Source organism: Prunus avium, chromosome 2 (assembly GCF_965620075.1).
Source record: "Prunus avium chromosome 2, drPruAviu1.hap1.1, whole genome shotgun sequence".
NCBI lineage: Eukaryota > Viridiplantae > Streptophyta > Magnoliopsida > Rosales > Rosaceae > Prunus > Prunus avium.
This window is the reverse complement of record NC_142285.1, coordinates 41,754,438-41,772,380: the sequence shown is the minus strand read 5'-3', so window position 1 is coordinate 41,772,380 and position 17,943 is coordinate 41,754,438. Positions and strand designations below refer to the sequence as shown.

Here is a 17,943-nt window from a genome sequence, read left to right as displayed (position 1 = left end):
ATATTCAAAGCACAATTAGCAAATTGATGAACCATGCAATTTACTTCTCATAATAACTATGAATAAATTTTTGGAGCCTCGTCCATGAATCTACCCAAATAAAATGGTAATATATAAAGATAAGGCTCTAATGCATGTGTCACATCAATACTAATTGGTAATATTAAATTTTACGTCATGTACAATCAATGTATTATATTGTCACGACAACAACGACGACACCAATAGTATACCAAACTTTTCTTAATACTAAGATTAATACATGTTCGAAAATAATTTTTATGAATTGAGTTATCGAATATAATACGATTAAGTTCATAGTTTTACAATACAAGACCACACTCGTCTAGTGTCATTTCTAATGTCCACTTGGAATGGAAGCAACAAGTTGTACTATGAATGACTTGGTTGGGCACACGCGTGGGATCGGGCGGGGCCCGTCCGAGCTGGCGACACATCTTTTTTTAACTAGTCAAAGACAGTGACAGCAGAAAACCAAAACAGGAAATGGAAACTACGAGGAAGATTGTTGGAAATTTAATTTAATTTTTTAAATAATCATAAAAAAGAAGGAGTGAAAGTTGCCTTTTCAAGAGGTTTGACTAACTATTTTCTATGTAGTTAATTTATGACTGATTTTATTAAAAGAGCAGGGTCGGGCCAAGTGGCAGTTAGTACAAGCGACGACGTAATCTCATTTTCAATGCCGTGAGATGCGGATTTTCTAGATTTTACTATTTTTAGCCATTTCCCCCCCTTTAATTTGCTATTTTAAAACAATTACAATGAAGCTTGCACGTCTATTATTATTTTTGTGTGTGTGTGCTTGTGGCAGAGAATTACGTTATTTTATTAATTTGGTTGAGAATTTGGAAGTTCAAAATATGATGATAAGTCGAAAAATTCAATGTAATTTTTATTGGATCTTGTTTTTATTTCGTGCTTGAAGATGCATATGGTCTTAAGAATATAGTGAAGAAGATTCGGATGTGAATATAACTCAAGCTTTGCTGACTTTTTTTTTTTTTTTTTCTCTTTTTCTTTTAGTGAATCGGTCGACATAAATTCCAGAAAGAAACTATTCAGATTAGTTTAAACAAACAAATCGAGTTCTAATAGACTTGGCGACTTTTTGTTGTACTACAAAACCAATAAATTATTATAAGAAGATGAAGAATTTTCATTGCTACATTTTGCTTTCCTACTACGTGTGTACAAACCGAGTGTTGCTGTTTTCACAAGTCTATGCCAATGAATAATAGATTAAAAGACTCTGAGTTTTCCTGGAAATTGGTTGAAACAATGAAAACGTGTGCTCATCGACTTTGACAAAATGGAAACCCTAATAGTAAATAATAATAAAAAGCCGTAAAGTTCAATAAAAGTCACATTAAATATATAACATAATGGCGTGACCTAATTGAATTATAGAATCTTCCAGGCTTTTTCTCTGGTGTCGTGTTGTTAAATGACTTAAGAGTGTTCGGTGCGATTGCACATTGCATAACACGAAAGGTTGATGAAAAGTTCCGTTTCTAGAAAAAGTTGTAGCATCCTCAACTACCATCTTAACTGTACGTGTATATAGTTTTTTAATGGTTAACCTAATATAATTAATTATAAGGCACGAAGTTTTCTTAATTCCCAAGTAATAGCGTTTTGTGTTGACTAAGCCTAGTTGTTTTTGTGTTCTACATGACACCACTCGTGACCTACTACTTTTATTTTTAATGCACAATATATATATACAAAAATAAAGTGATAAAAAACAAAGATTTATTTACAAAAATAATCTGTCGACGTTCATTTCCCCTGATTGGCTGAATGCATAATTTTGATGTATATTCCATTTCGTAGTGATGTGTGCGTGTGCGTGTGTGTAAAATTGACTCGAAAACAATATTCAAGTAAGGGCTTTTTGACTGACTTGCAAGTAATTTATTTTGGTTGATGAGATTTGGTGGCATTTTGAACTCTGAAAAAAGTTGGGTCAAAGCTAGAGGCTCAAACTTGGGCGAGGCACCGGGACCAAGAACAGTCGACTGCGCGTTTCTCTCACTACAGAATTCAAACCCAATTTAATGCCATACCGAAAATAATAAATACAAAAGACAAATAAAATCGGGTCGGGGCGAGGGGTCCCCCAACTAAGACTAAGAGCCTGGCTCACTAGTTGACCAGAGAGGGTCTAAATTAAAAGTATTTGGATGTTATTGGGCTTGAACAGCTATTATGATCATCCCTTAAGGGGCCAAGTAAATTAAGCAAAAAATGCAACAAGTTTGGATGGGCCTCCCTCTAAGAGAAGCCCAACACAGATTTACACAACTTTCTTGCATCTGCTCAAATTCAAGTGGAGCAAATGGACGACTTGAGATGCTAAAGCTCTGCCACGCATGTTATTCAAGGTAGTTCACAACAAAGGATTTGCTAGATTTAGAAAACCAAATATATAAACGCAGCACTTCAAAGATCGTACAAAAGTCTTAAGCACAACGAGGGAAACCAAGGGTACATCTTGCTAGTAGGAGAACATAATCTAGTTTAAAATTCCTCAGCTAAGGCTACATCTCTCTAGTAACAGCTACAACAAGAGACACCTCCTCCGAATGGAGGTGATTGGTCACATTCCCCTGCACTTACAAGCATGCCTCGAAGGTATTAGAACTGTTCTCTTCACGCTCCAGCATTTGGACAACCTGCGCCACACCTTCAGCAATTTCCCTCTGAATGACCCCATCTGGCATATCAAAGGTCCTCCTCCTCATGGACAGTGATTTTCCAGCAGGCTGGGGGTCAACCGCATCGAGCATTGCTTCCAGCTCATCCACCATCGACCTCTTCGCAGCTCGCACCATTACATCAGCGCCCTAATATATCCAACGCAAATTGGCAAAACCCCATTACATTCAGTAACTTAATCATTGCTTTGACATGGAGTGAAACAAGGAACCTAACAAGTGTGCACATTTAGAAATACCAAACTGTGTGCAGTGTGCATATCTGTACGAGACATTGTTGTCAACAATAGAAAGATCAAGGGTTGGTTGATAACACTCTGATCATCTAATATTGGAGTAAACAGTTGACATATTTTCAAGAACATATTGCGGAATTCAGTTTTATGTTAGGTAATGTCTTCCTTGATTCTCACAGGGTAGCGTTTAGTACTAAGAACCAACCACTAATTCACACATCTTTTGACCAAATAAAAGTTCAATACATGCTGAAGAAACAAAAATTCATAAAAAGACGACGTCAATTATTCAACAAGGTTCTAACAGACGCGGTACTAATAATCATCAAACAAGTATCGTAACCAGAGATGATATCGTTTTAATTAATTTCAATAAGGAATCAGATTAATCTTATGATGTAAAATTATGAGAATTTTGTCTGAGAAGAACACACATCCACATTGCCTAGCAACTGCACATTCAAGTTATGTATATATTGTTTAAAACAGCAACATTGTCTTCCAATTAAAGTTTTTAGGATTTAGTGAAAACCATGATGACAGATATCACTCAAGTTACCTCAATGGCATCAACAGTGAGGAGCAGAACAATGATTCTTTCAGTGAACCTCTGACGCTCTGCTGCATCATGAGCTACACGGCGGCGGTAGGAGAAGTTATTGAACAATGCTCTGATCTCCTTCAACTTGGACTTGGCAACTGCCAGATCTCTAAGGGCCCGGAGAGCCTGCGATCTGCGGATCAGATAAGCTCTGAAAGTCATCTGTATCATCATTGCTGCATCTTGAGGAGACAGCTCCTTCCTCTTACCCTTAGCCTTTCCACTAGCTCCAGCTCTCTTTGCAAAAGCCTACCTCCATCATCAAAAATCTATATTAATAAAGTGAAATGTTCACACTGACCCAACATAAACTAATCCAATTTATAACTACATTTTGTTTTTCTTTACATAAGTAAGAAAGAATCAAATCCTATGAAACCAACATTCTTTTTTGGCTAAACTCACTACAGTCTAACAATTTCAAGTCATACGAGATTCAGCTCAATCACTAATGCAGGGCTTAAAATGTAACTTCATATTACCTGTCTTAGAACGACAGCCCCATGATCAACAAGCTCTTCAATCTCCACCAGACGCGTGTGCGTGTCCCTCCCTTCCTTCTTTTCCTTCTTATCCTTCTTCTTTTTCTTCTCCTTCTCCTTCGTTTCGCTGCTGTCACTTGCATCATCCCCATTCGATGCTGTGAACGTGTACTTGCGCGAGATCTCTCCCTTCCCTTCAATCTCAGCCGTCCATCTGTACTTCTTGTCAGTCGCCTCCTCCTTCTCCGCCTTTTTCTTATGCTTTCCCTCTTTGATCTCCGTTGTCCATTTGTACTTCCGTTCAAGGCCGTGCTTCTCGGGACCCTTGATCTCCGCCGTCCACGTGTATTTCCGATCCCCACCCGATTTGACCTTGGCCAGCCGATCAAACCGCGACTCCAGCTCACTGACTCGGTCGCTCAGGCTCTGCAACAAGATCTCACTTCCGAGCCTCTCAACTCGCTGAATCAGCTTGTACGACAGAAGCGACGGCGTTTTGATGGGGCTGGGAGGACTGAAGAAGTCCAGAGCGTAGCCGAGCTCGTAATCCTCCTCAACATCTTCGAAAAATGACGGGAAAGGTAGAGCTTTAGGAGCGAAAATGGAGGTTGTTTCTCGGAGAAGAAGGGGAGGGCTGTAGTAGGGCTCGACGAGCTCGATCCTCCTGAGCCAGCTCATGGCGGAGCTGAGCGAACACGGTGATAACTCAGTGAGTCAAACTGAACGAGTTAAAATGATTGGTTACGCGGGTAGGCCTTCTTTTCTGTGATGTGATTTCGATGGGAGAATTGAAGATGGTGAAAGCTGAGGTTAAAACGAGTTACGAAATAGAAAGGCGACAAATTTGTGAAAGGTACGAGGAAAAGGATAAGGATACTGTCAAGGGTAGAATTGGAAATTAGACCTGGAAAGAAGCTGGTGTAGTAGGTTGATGACTCGGATCGGCGTCGAAGATGAGATTCGCCGCGTAATTAAGGTGGGTGCATGGACGGAAATGGCCCCAAGGGGATGTCGAATTTACAGCGACATGAGAATCTCTGACTGGGCAATCGCAATATTGTGCGAATAATGGTGGTGGGCATGTGAGCCTGTGATTTTTCTGACCCCACGTGAGGCTTTCGGCGCCGAACATGTTACGTTATGTTAGTCGTAGTCCACTGGACTCGGTCTAACTCTGGGCTGGCTGGGCCTTATCTACTAGTACTGTGGACACCCGATTTCTGTGGGCTCTCATTTTAAATTTAGAGTTTATTTAGACACCCACACCCAGCACAAATTAAATTAGAAGTAGGCCGAAATTCACCGTTGTTTCAAACCCAATGATGCGTAGAAGAGTATAGCTCAAGCGGTTAAGAGTAACATTCCGAGTGGTCTGTGTTTGAAACACACCCAACAATTGTAACAATGGTGCAATTTCATCTAGTTGTATAATTATTGAAATTTGTGTGGTTGTTACCTAGTAATAGTGTGCTACCTCGTGTTTGAATTATGCATAACAATTTCAAAGAAATTGGAAAGTATTAATGACATGTTTATTTACTTAGAACGGGAGAAGCAACGAATCGAAGAATCGACTAATCGAGTAAGTCAGCAGCATGGGAGGAAAGGAAAGGGTACGAGATCAAGTAATAATTCCAGGTAAGTAAGCATGCATGCATAAGCCCTTTTCTGATAAAATTAGGAAAGGGTGTAATTGTCATTTTAATAAATAAAAAACACCGACGTGTCCTTGGTGGGAATAGGAATAATAGGCCCACTACCCAATCATCAACCGCCACTTCCCACTAATATAAATGTAGAGGCCTATCAAAACGCTTCAAAGTAACCGATACCCTCTTCCCATAATCTTTCTCACTCAGTCAGACACACGAACGATGGCGAAGAGATCCTTAATTTTGCAGAAGAAACTGAACGAACTGGAAGCCCAACTCAACCATGTCCTCTCTCTTCCGCCAGAAGATCCTTCGACGACCCCATGCCGCCACCAACTTCAGTGTTATGACATGGAGCAGAGGCTCGCCTTCTTGAAGACTCTGCTGTGCGCTGAGATGGCGTCCCATCCATCGAAGCCCCACCACTTGAAGCACATGGCTTGGAGACTCGGGGAACTCGAGAAAATCTTCCATGACTGGAACACTTTCACGTTGACCTCCGCGGAACTTGATCAGTATCATGTGGATCATAATGGTAATGGTGATGGTGGTGACGGCCGTTCGACATGTTCTTGCACCGAGTCCTGCCTCGACGACGACGACTGCAAGACATCGGCTGATGATAGCGTGATTGGCTCTCCGTCGGAGCGTAACGAAGAGGCGGCAGAAGGAGGCTCTGAAGTTGAAGAAAATAACAAGGAAATGCCGATGGTGGTGTTTAATAATTCTGTTTTTGAACATGATGAAGGTGAGGAGGAGATGAAGGAGAAGGTGACTGAAGATGAGGAGAGAGATGATGTGGTAGAGCTGATGAAGAGATCATCATCAAATAGAATATCAGAAGAAGAAGTAGAGAGGAAGAGAGGGAGTAGTGGGGTTGGGATGACGTGCGGGGCAATGGTGACTGGGTGGATGCTGGGGATGGTTTCCATGGGACTGGTGATGTTGTCTTCTTCAGGTTTCCTCTTTCCATGTGGAGGAGGAGATCACCAATATGGAAATTTTCTTACTCCCACTTAACTTTCCTTTTTCTTTTTCTTTCTGTTTATTGAATAGTACATGCAATATGTACATGTACTCCCGGATATTACTTAAAACGATAACGTTTTGGGGTTCTTTTGTTGTGCTTGCAATGCAAGGTTACTTTGATAAGTGTTTTTTTTAATGGATTATTCAAATAGATTAGGATTATTTAACAAGTAAGATAGTTAGAGGCTTGCTAACACACTTGTTTTTCGAGTTGTCGTATGCTAATTAAGGTGTCATTAGAATAAGTATATGCAGATTTTCATGGGGGGTTAGTCATATCATGGAATGTGTGGAGAAGATTGTGGCAAAATGCATGTGATTTTGTAGGGGATCAATTTGCCTCGACTCTCATACGCCTTGTGGGAATTTTGGGGATTGTATTGAACCGCTTAAGAACAGAAAGCGCCTTAGATCGATCAATATAGGACGCTGAGTTCCACAACAACAACAACAGTACTAAGCTACTAGCTAGTACTGTATATATTTTTCAAATCTTTATATATAATATATGTTTCTTTCTAGTTTAGTAAGAGAAGCAAACTAATTGAAGACCAAATGATGATGTGATCTGAAGATGTAATTTTAAGTTCTTTTGTTGTGAATGGGCGGTGTCTGATGTGGTGGGTTATAATCTGTAAACACCACATTGTTTTGTACTTTGTCATTACTCTTGGAATCTACGGCTTCTTTATTAACAGATAGCAGCACCGATCTCCTCCTCCTTGCTTCTTCCTACATACAACATAAACATATGCATACCAAACATGTTAACATGTCCTTTTTTTCTCTTCTCTTTCTTTCTAATTTTAAGTGTTCATGGCTAACTTCTATGATGCCTGATAAGATCTGTGCTTTTGAGGTATATGATCTCATCAGGCATCCAAATCCAGCCAGATTCCCCTCATGGATTTCATGCATATATATATATACTTATATATGTGTGTGTGCGTGTGATATGACCAGTCCCTGGCAGGCAAGTGCACAAAGACAAATTACCCTACTGTCGCTCTCCAGAGACATAATGAAAGAGAGAGTTCCTGATGAGGAGGTCCCATAATCTCTGTGCTTGCTACCACATCTAGCTAAGCTAGTCCAAACCAATTCAAGTAACAACATCACTCCAAAAAGCCTTGCATAATGATTTACCTTGTTAGTGGTAGTAGTCCTTGTTGCTTTAAGCAAACCCATGTGATGACCAGAAGACTCTACAATCTGATCACCTCCGGCCTTTTCCATCCCTATTCAATCAAATCACAACCATAAGAAGATCTTTCGATCTTAAATAAATACGTTGATAAATTAACATCTAGGTGTACAAAACTGGAGATATCAGCATGGAACAAACAAGTATATGTTAAGTTGTAGCACTTTTAGATACACAGAGAGTCCTGGGAGATACATCAGATTCCAAGCCTATTTTATGCTCTTAGTTTCTGCATATACTCACAAAAGCCGTGAGACATAACTCTGGCCCATATTTTGAAAGAGAAGGAAAAAAGAGAGACCAGAAAAATAATGAATCAAGTTCAGTTATGGGATGGAGGACGTGTTCTTGGTCTTGAATAATCTGAGTAAATCCCAGGACTAGTAGTTTTGTCACCGTGGTTCTTGTCACGATTAATCTTGCCCGGCACAGGCCAAGAAACTGAAACAAGAGGCTTATTAACTGGAGGAACACCTGATTTTTGTGCTCTGCTTGTGAACTTCAGTCCCTTTGTAGCTCTAGTGATTGAGTCTTGAATGATTGCACCATGACCCTTTTCAGCTGCACCATCTTCCTTCTTAACTGAGCCTCCAGTTGAATCCATTCCAAGCCTGAACTTCTCCACAACCAGCAACACACCCTGAAGTTTAAAATTGAAAAATTATGCATAAGTTTTTGAACTAATTTTATACATGAAACTAATAGTCAGATGAAACTAGAGGAAAGTTGTGAATTTGAAAACCCTGAAACATAAAATAACAAACCTTGCCAGACTGCTGGAGTGACGCACCAAAACCCTCATGGCCAAGCCCAATATAGCGAGCCTCACATGCATGCATGGACAGACACAGAAGAAAGATCAAGAAAAGAGAAGACATGATGATGATTATGAGATTGAAATTACTCTAAATTTCAAGATTGAGAAGGAGCAGCTAGAAAGAAACTAGTCTATTTCAAGCTTTGATTTAAAAAAAATATATGGAGCTAGCAAGCAAGGGTTGCCAAGAGAAGATGTTGCTGATAGTGAGTGAAGAGACTTATGCAGAAAGAAAAACGAAGGTCTTAGCGGCTTGCATCACTTAGCTTGTCCACTACAAGAAATTAAATCAGGGACCACCAAAACAGAGACCACACACAGAGTAGCTAGATACTTAAAAGCTTTGAGAGAGAAACATATATATGTTTGTAGGGGCCGGACATATATGAGAAAATTAAGCCTCAACTTATTAATCGGTTGCAAAAGTGAATTAATTTAATCAGGATTATGATCTTACACAGATATAAAACAAATAATCAAACAGGAAGCATGCATGCTTCCTTCAGTTGCGGAACATGATTTCCAACTTCTCATGAATCAATCAACAGTACGACATAGTACTTCGTGTCCAACAGAGAAAAGTAGGTTTGTTGCAGCTGGGATTTTACTATTAGTCAATTCCTATGTTCTGCACTTAAAATTTGAACTGTGACCATATCATTAATTAAATAAATGTAGTAATTTTTTGCATTTTTATATGATTTATCCGCATATCTATCTTTTGCTCTTCATGCTTCACCCCAATTAGCATCGAATTAAGACGTTGCTTTCCCGTCAATGAAAAGTTTTTATGGTCCCAACTAATCAGCACAATCTTTTAGACAGTAATGTGCTCTGATCTGAAATGAACAATCTCAAAATCTCAGAGTAAAAGTATGTGATCAGTAAAATATATAACACAAGTTTTGGAGTTATGTCGTTGTAAATTCGAAATTCGAAGCATCATTGTCGGTAGGGTTTATAATATAGAAAAGACCAAAAGGCACAAAAGAAAATACACATGGAGGAGATGGAGGATAGGAAGTAGAATGACGAAGTTAGAGAGAGAAGCTGTTGATTTGTTTGTATCGAAAACCTCCTCAATTCTTTCCGTCAGATTTCTCATGCTTGTCGCTCCGTGTCTGTTGCAACTTGCATGCATTTGCTCTTCTCTTGCCCACCTTACTCTGCACAAAAACAAAGGGTTAGTTAAGTTTAAATCATCAAAACAGTAACTTCATGGAAATTAAATGTGTTATTTAATTGCCAAAGGACAAGAGCTGGTAACAGACAGAAGACACTGTTTTGAGTAGAAAAACAGGGGCATAGGGACATTTTTAAAAAAGTTATGGTAAAGTTGGGAAGAACCACGTAGATTCCCCAAATAGAATGGGAGCCCCTCCCCACACTAAAAATGGCTGCAATTGTCAATAACAACACAGACCGCATTAACAACCCCATTGACAATGATTCAGGTGAGAGGGAGACCACAAAAGGACAAAGTTAGAATATAGATTAATTAGTTGGAAATCAAGATTAGGGTGTGTATTAATCCGACCGAACCAACTAAACAGGTCGATTCAAAACTGTAATGACTAATTCAATTTGATTTTGACTAAGAAAAACGTCAAAGAGTTTCAAAATCGAACTGGACTGTGCCCACCCTAATCAAGATGAGTGAGAGTGATATATTGATGAAATGTCATTGCATTGGATATTCAAGGGTTTGAGAACATTTAACTACCAAGACGAATTGCTTTGGGTAGATACGTTTTTCTTTCTTAATTAATAGATTTTAACCAAAACTAATATGGTGTTAGCCAAAGTCGATTGCACATCAAGCCATCACCGACTTCTGTACGTGATTCCAAATTGCCACTTCGAGGATGTATTGGTTTCTCGACAATATTAACAGACAGAAAAGTCAAATCAGAAGAAAATCAAATATTGGGTTGGTTCGACACGCGCAGACCAGGGCTTATTGACGTTGACTTTATGAAGGACTACTCCTTTTGTTGTTTTGTTTACGGCTTAGACAAACCAACCCTCGGCGTTTGTGCTTTGACGAAACAACCCACCTCCTGTCCTCTACAAACCCAACATTCTTGGTCGCCTCAGCGCTGATGTCGTTTAGCCGGCGTTTTGCCGTTTGACTACTTTTACCTCCTGTCGTTCTACTTCATAATCTTTACACAACAGAGCAACTTTATACTACTAACACTGTAAAACACAACCGCACTAGTTGATGAAGAAAACAAATACACAATTGATTAACGAAAGAGAGCACAAAGGAGATTTTGTCTAACTTGTGTGGCCGCCAACTGAATGGCAAATTCAGAACCACATAGGGAAATAACAACCTATCCATCTGTAACCATACATCAACATTGAAAATTTATTTTTCACAGGGAATTACAAAAAAAGTAACTATACTTGTGCCTCTTTCCTTCTTCCTCTTAGTAAAAGTGATTCGGTGAGCTGCCTTTATGTACACTGGGGGATACAGAGAAAGATCTGTGGGTATTTAGACAACCTCAACTACTTCTCGAGTAGTTTTCAACACATTACAACAAAAGAAGATATAACGCCTTGTCACATTTGGAGAAGATTATTCACAGTAACCGTAACAGAATTTGTTCGCTGCAAATCCTACAAAATTCAATACGTTAAAGAATATAAAATGAAAGTAGAAACCCAAAGGTGAAGAACAAGGCTTCAAATGCAATGTTTATAAGACTGACATTTGGCAATATACTCTTATTAAAATAATAAAAAGGCACAATTGTGTCGTTAAAAAAAAACTGCACCTGGAAAATTAGGTCATCCGGCATATGAGGCAGAACTTCCCTCACTGTCTCAGCCATAGCAAGTATGTTTGCTAGGTTGTCATTCACAGTACGTGAGGGAGTTCTCATATGCAAGCTCCGTGCTCCTCCATGGTATCTTCCATCATCAGCAGGAGGATTAGATGGACCAGTTGCAGCAACCTGAGAGGGACTCATAGGCCATAGGCTCCAAGTACCATCTTCAAGGGCCGTCTGGGCATAAGTTTCTCCGACAGATGCAAGATGCCTCATCATCATCTGAACTCTCCCCAGTCCAACAGATCCGATAGCAGTAGAAGGACCTGCCCCATCAACTCCCTCACTTGGCCAATTATGCAACCAATTTGAATCCAGTCCTGCACCCCTATGCGGCATAAAGAAAAGCATGATATGTTTTGTGTATAATATTTGAACTTTTTTTCTTTCTGAAAATGACAACCAATTTACATGTTGTATTTATTCTCTCATATATTTCTTTTCTTGTACAGCACCTAGCAGATTCAAGAACAACAGCAACAGAAGAAATTGGTTGCTTTCTATCAGTCCCAATCAAATAGTTTAAGGGAGAAGCTAGGAGTGGTGGTCTGGTTATACATAAACTTTCAAGGATTCTGCAACCAACCAGAGTATTGTACCTTTTTCTGTATGTGCTGGAATCTAGCCACCGAATGAAATTTTGAACAGCATGCAAACCGGAATAAATTTTTTCCAATCTAACTTGAATATGTAGATGATAGCTGGTCTGATTGTACAGTTGGTGGCTGTTGGACCCCAAATCGGGGTTTTAGTCTTTCAACAAATTATAATTTATAGCACCATCTCTAGCCTCAGTAACAAGTTAACAGAAGTATTCTTTGCATAAACTACAGTAATCCTAGGTAAGGAAGCATACCTCCATGGACCACCTTCTGTAAGATTCTGAGCCTGATTGGGGAACGCACCAGTAGGAATTGTATGTCCAGAACTATTTTGTCGATCAAGTCCTGAACTTATTTGACGCGCAAGCTGCTCATCATTCGAAGTTTCTTCATTGCGGGGATTTACTTCATTTTCAGTTCTGCCTACAAAAAGTGGCTTGCGACAAGTTGGACATGAATATATCTCATTCAAACCTTGGTCCAACCTGCAATTATTAATAATTTTCATTATTTTCTATAAGGCATCACATGCTCTAAAATAAAAATAAAGGAAAAGCCAGGGTTTAATAAATAACATGAACCATACCAAGATCTCAAGCACGCAAGATGAAAAAGGTGACTACAGTGTAGTTTTTTAGCCTTAGCCATAGGTTCCTGATATTTTCCAAGTAAGTTAGGGAACCAAGAGAAAACTGAATGGTAAACAATTAGGGGAGAAAACCAAGCATACCCTACAAATTGCACATTCATCATCATATGTTCGTAGTTCTTCAGATGTTGCATCTGGAAGTGCTGCATGAAGAGCGCCCAAGGCTTTTCTTAGTTTGACGAACCCTTTTATACGTTTTATAATTGCACTTAGCAAGGCCTGCCCAATAATGAATACATAATTAGGAAGAAGATGATATTGGGGCATCAAGTACAAAAGAAAATAAATGTTCAAATAGAAAGTAGAATGAAATATTTACACAAATATTTACACGTATGTTTAGAAAAAGGATTGCATCCACTAGATGGAATGCCATGCCATGAAGCCACCAAATATGCACATAGTGACCAAGTGCCATTAACAATGTTGCCATGTCTAGGACAAAGCCCAAATTCCGAGTAAGACTGCCTTTCCATTCCAACAATAAACCTGCATTCAGACAGCGACATGAAAACAGTGACTATTTTATTAAACACATGTAACCCCGATTTACATCCTACAGGTCAAGTAATCCTTTACCCCATTAATAGGAGGGGAGAGAACACTGTACTATATAACATAAGAACACCCAAAAATCCCACTTGCAATGTGAGAAAAGAAATGTAAATTTGGAGAACTACCGGCAGCTGATGTATCAAATAATTTGGACCTCTCGCAATTTTCACTGTTCCATGCTGAATGATGGATCCATATATCAAGTAACTGAAATCCATGCACCAAAATAGCCTACAAAAACATTGTGATAAGTCAACCAACCCTCTCAACTAGAGTTCTAAAATTTCATAGAAAGCATGATGAAGTTATAAAATCTATTCATCAACAAAGTTGCCATGACATTACCTGCAGTGTTTCAAATGCAATACTGAAAGGCTCAAATAATAACAAGAGAAACATGGATAAACCCAGAGTTTTATATATCACCACACACAGCCTTATCCTGCAAGCACCGAACAAGATAATATGAGGCATTCTAAGTAATACGGACTTATGCAACAACAAAGGGGGTAAAACAATACCAGAAAACATCAACAGTGAGAACCAACAATAACACTGAATACACACGAAAATATGACAATGGTGTGGCAGAAGGAGATGCATTCAATCGTTCAAGTCGATCTCTAGCCAAAGCTTGAAACATCTGTACAAGTACAACATGCAAAAGATAGGTTAGAAGTAAGTTGTGGAGTTATATACTGAATCCATAAACACCATGTTCTTCATAAGAATCATGTCATATACCTTTAGAGAACAAAGAACAATCAACCAGACCGACCACAGGCCTGCATGATATATCGTAGGAGGAATAACCAGTGGTAGAAACGTGCCCTGTTTGATATTTATTGATGTGCATAAAGATATTATTGAACAATACATATTGGATAAAGGAGGAGTTATTGAACATTATTATAAAACAATTAAAACTGAAAATTTATCAAGTTGAAACATTGATTCTCTCCTCATAAGAAGGAATCATGTTTCCTTCTCCCATTTATAAGTAACTGACCACAAGTTAAAGCACTTACCTTGTAAATAACATAATTGATAAGGCGTTCGACCAATTTGCGAGTTTCAGAAGGATACAACTCCACAAAGAATATAGTCTGCAAATCAGAAACAAACATCAGAATAAGCCAACCAACCTTGCGGATATAAATTTCAATTTCATCCGAGGCAAACAGAGGCAATGGAGTAGTTTAGTAGCTCCAACATTCTTTTTGCTTGTTTGAATAGTAACCATGGATATTGCATTTCAACCCTAATTGCATCTGGTGTCTTAAATCAAACTGACCACCTCTAGAAGACACCATGTAGAAAACTTGTTTCTTATCATTACCTTCATCAAAGTAACACAAGAAAAGAAAGTAAATACAATAACATGGGCAATCACTAGAACTTGTACCAACAGCAATACCTCACATACAAAGAGCTTTGCACTAGGACCAATAAACTAATAGACCCACTGCACAAAATATTCAATGCTCATTCCCTAGTTAAGTATTCACCTCAGTTCATGCATCCATCAAACTAACAATTGTGTAACAACAGAAGTTTCAAAACGAGGTAGAAAATCACCTTGAGAAATAGAACGAGTAAAACAAATGCATTGAGTACAAAATTTGCCAGCAGTCCAACAGTGGCGTAAGAACCCAAAAGCAGATCAACTACATGTCCAAAATTGGCCGCAGGAATCAAATTATCTCCAATTAGTCCATCTGATTTTAGTTTAACTAAAGAAGTTTCTGTCCACAATTGGAGACCCGCAAAGCTTATCGCCGTACATACTGCAGAGATGGCTATATACCGCAAACCCATGTGTGACAAATTCAACCTCTTTACTAATAACCAACTCCAAAATTTTCATCACCACCGAATCAGCATGATCCCTTGCTGAGTTTGACCATAGCTTGCCATTGAGTTAGCTTCACACACCACCAAGCGTTAACGTCAACATACCATGGTAAATTCCAAGCTTACCAGGTAACCTGCCGAGCAAAAGCTACAATAATGTTCATTTTCTTGAATGAACAATAAATAACATTGAGACCACAATAATAACTAGGACGTGCTGTTAGGATGCTAAAAAATGTGTAACTATGAGATTTTAATTAAACAAAAAATTTGCTTTTAAAAACTAGAAAATTAATAACACTTTCAAAAAATAATTAATTAATTAAATTCGTCGAAATCGAAACCAGAATCGGCAACAAAATGTGACGAAATGGAAGTCCCCTAAACGAACGAGTTGCATACATACCTAAAAAAATGTAAACTCAATCAGAGGATCAATATTTTCTTCTAATTGCTATTATAAACTGCCAAAACATAAGATTGCGAAGCCCTATAATTCGAAGTCATGAAAACATGCGCAAAAACTTTAAAATCAAAGATGATTAGGCGAAATCAAGCATGAATCTTCCGCGTTTGGTATTAATTAAACGAGAAATAAGCAAAGATCGAGCGAATCACGGACCTGATTTGAGCTGAGACGACGCTGACGCTCTGCTAGCGTCGGTTGGGGTTTTCTGCAATTTTCACCCGCGTCGAGATTTTTTTCGCAGAAAAGAGAGAGACAGAGAGAGAGAGATTTTATTTTCTTTAATTTTTAATTTTCGGTTTTTATATTTTGACTGTTGAAGAGACAGTTGATAATATGCTGGGTCAATTTTTGCGCGAAGTGGAAAGCAAAAGCGAGAGGCACCTTCCCTGACAGGCAACGCTTGTTTTTGGGTTTTTTATTCGTTTTTTTAACTTTTTATTGGGAGGAAATAAAATAAAAGAACGTTTTGCTGAATATTATTACATTTTTGTATTAGAAAATTAAGTCTTCTCCCAAGAAGAGAAAGTGTTGCTAATTACTACACCTAGAACCGAAAAGATTTTCCTCCATATTTTTTCATGGATCTTTTATGTTTTAAAATTAAAGTTTACACACAAAAAAAAGGTTGAAGATGGAGGTCATTGATTGAATTGTTTCAATTCAATCTCAATTTAGTGATTTTTCTTCTTACATAGGTTTGAACTTTGAACCCACAAAGCATGATTAGATCCTACTACGCATTTATGAAAAATGGGTCTTATTAGAACTGCCTAATTCAATAATACTTTCTATTGTGGAGGTCAATTTAGTCGCGATAATTAATTAAATAAGGTTGATGGATTCAATCATATAAGGATATAGGATTTTCAATTATACTAAACTTACGTGTGGTCTAGTAGTTTTTCTTTCAAATATTGAAAAAAGTCTCAAATTCGAATTCCAATACATTATATTAAGTTATAAGGTGAATTTTGTATATTATGTAATAAATTTTTTTAAATCAAAATATTTATGATAATAAACCACAAGGCATGGTGCAGTTGGCAAACTGCCACCTCCAATTGGCGAGCTACCTAATGCCTCAATGGCAAGGATTCGAAACCCGTTGGAAGCACTTTGTGACTAGGGGCAACTCGAACTCTGAGCAGGATTAATCCCACCATTCGAGTGTTGGGACATTGTGGAATTTACCAAAAAAAATATATTTACGATAATAACTAATAATATTTGTTATAGTGAGATTGTTGAGTGTATACCTCGTTGTGAAAATATATTTGTTTAATCAAAGTTTATTCTTTGTAAAGAAACAAAGATTTTTTGGTTCATGTCGTGCTTGGGTTTACAACTAGCCCGGATAATAACTGAAAAAAATAATTGGAAAAATTGGCGCATTTGACAGTTGTACATGGATGACTGGGCACAAGTATAACTATTAAAAAAAAGGCGAAAACAGAGAATTCCAGAATTTGAGAGCCCAATTCTTCCCCATAAAAACCCGCGTATTCAAATCCAAAACCCTAGAAATCGCAGGGGATTTTGTTGTGGAGATTGAGATGGGGATAATTAAGAGCAGCTTCTCCTTCATAATGGGCACGGTTGCAGGGGTCTACATCGCCCAAAACTACGCCGTTCCTAACATTAGGAAGCTCGCCGATACTGCCGTCTTCATTGCCAAGCAATACGAGGAGAAGTACCGCAAGCCCAAGAAGCGAGACGACGAATAGGATCATTGGTTGTTCTGCGACGCCGTTTCGAACCCAGGTTATCGTTTTGGGAAATTCCTTTTTTTTAATATTTGTTCTTGCTTTTCTGGGATCGGTACCCCATGAAGAAAAATTTACTGAAGAAAGTGTTATAGATTATTTGTAATGAACTTGTTTCTTTCAAACTTCAATTTTAATCTTCAAATGAAAAATGTATATTCTTTTTCATTGTTATTGAAAAGTTGTGAAGGAGTTCTGTACTTTGTACAATTTATTGCTGCTGTGTCTGCATTTGTGTAAACATAGCTACATATGAAGCGTTTGAGTCAATAGTAGCTGTTGAGCAAAGATGCCTTCTGGATCATGATGCTTTTAGTGGAGAATCAAAGTTTTGCTTGATTGTACACACTTATTCTCGAGTGTCAAGTGAGAGTGTGCACTTTCACATAGTGAAAGTAATCAGCTGTTGAGCAAAGATGCCTTATGGATCGTGATGATTTTTCAGTAGA

The 17,943-nt window shown here is 38.3% G+C and overlaps 4 protein-coding genes across 7 annotated transcripts; 1 reads left to right on the top strand and 3 right to left on the bottom strand.

Annotated features, from left to right (window-relative positions):
* Nucleotides 1-2,426: 2,426 nt before the first annotated feature.
* BAG7 (BCL-2-associated athanogene 7) lies at nt 2,427-5,090 on the bottom strand. Its single transcript, XM_021967709.2, has 3 exons — nt 4,061-5,090; nt 3,537-3,827; nt 2,427-2,870 (listed from the first exon to the last, which is right to left on the bottom strand). Exons 1-3 carry the CDS (start codon nt 4,736-4,738, stop codon nt 2,640-2,642), a joined length of 1,200 nt encoding a protein of 399 aa, XP_021823401.1. The 5' UTR covers nt 4,739-5,090; the 3' UTR covers nt 2,427-2,639.
* Nucleotides 5,091-7,116: 2,026 nt separating this feature from the next.
* On the bottom strand, nt 7,117-8,976 carry LOC110764693 (uncharacterized). Its single transcript, XM_088249704.1, has 4 exons — nt 8,710-8,976; nt 8,420-8,585; nt 7,888-7,979; nt 7,117-7,473 (listed from the first exon to the last, which is right to left on the bottom strand). The coding sequence occupies exons 1-4, from the start codon at nt 8,821-8,823 to the stop codon at nt 7,324-7,326; spliced, it is 522 nt and encodes a 173-aa protein (XP_088105830.1). The 5' UTR covers nt 8,824-8,976; the 3' UTR covers nt 7,117-7,323.
* Nucleotides 8,977-10,987: 2,011 nt separating this feature from the next.
* On the bottom strand, nt 10,988-16,043 carry RIN3 (RPM1 interacting protein 3). 4 transcript variants are annotated; one of them, XM_021967724.2, is made up of 13 exons: nt 15,885-16,043; nt 14,987-15,396; nt 14,437-14,514; nt 14,153-14,239; nt 13,930-14,051; nt 13,754-13,850; nt 13,534-13,639; nt 13,173-13,342; nt 12,935-13,072; nt 12,791-12,858; nt 12,459-12,689; nt 11,549-11,930; nt 10,988-11,390 (listed from the first exon to the last, which is right to left on the bottom strand). In XM_021967724.2, the coding sequence occupies exons 2-13, from the start codon at nt 15,224-15,226 to the stop codon at nt 11,334-11,336; spliced, it is 1,776 nt and encodes a 591-aa protein (XP_021823416.1). In that variant the 5' UTR covers nt 15,227-15,396; nt 15,885-16,043; the 3' UTR covers nt 10,988-11,333. The 4 variants fall into 4 exon arrangements, with proteins under 4 accessions (XP_021823416.1, XP_021823417.1, XP_021823418.1 ...); XM_021967725.2 differs by having other exon boundaries at nt 10,988-11,381; XM_021967726.2 differs by having other exon boundaries at nt 13,185-13,342.
* A 1,125-nt stretch (nt 16,044-17,168) lies between these two features.
* LOC110764739 (uncharacterized) lies at nt 17,169-17,708 on the top strand. Its single transcript, XM_021967758.2, has one exon. It carries the CDS (start codon nt 17,285-17,287, stop codon nt 17,453-17,455), a length of 171 nt encoding a protein of 56 aa, XP_021823450.1. The 5' UTR covers nt 17,169-17,284; the 3' UTR covers nt 17,456-17,708.
* The last annotated feature ends 235 nt before the right edge of the window (nt 17,709-17,943 follow it).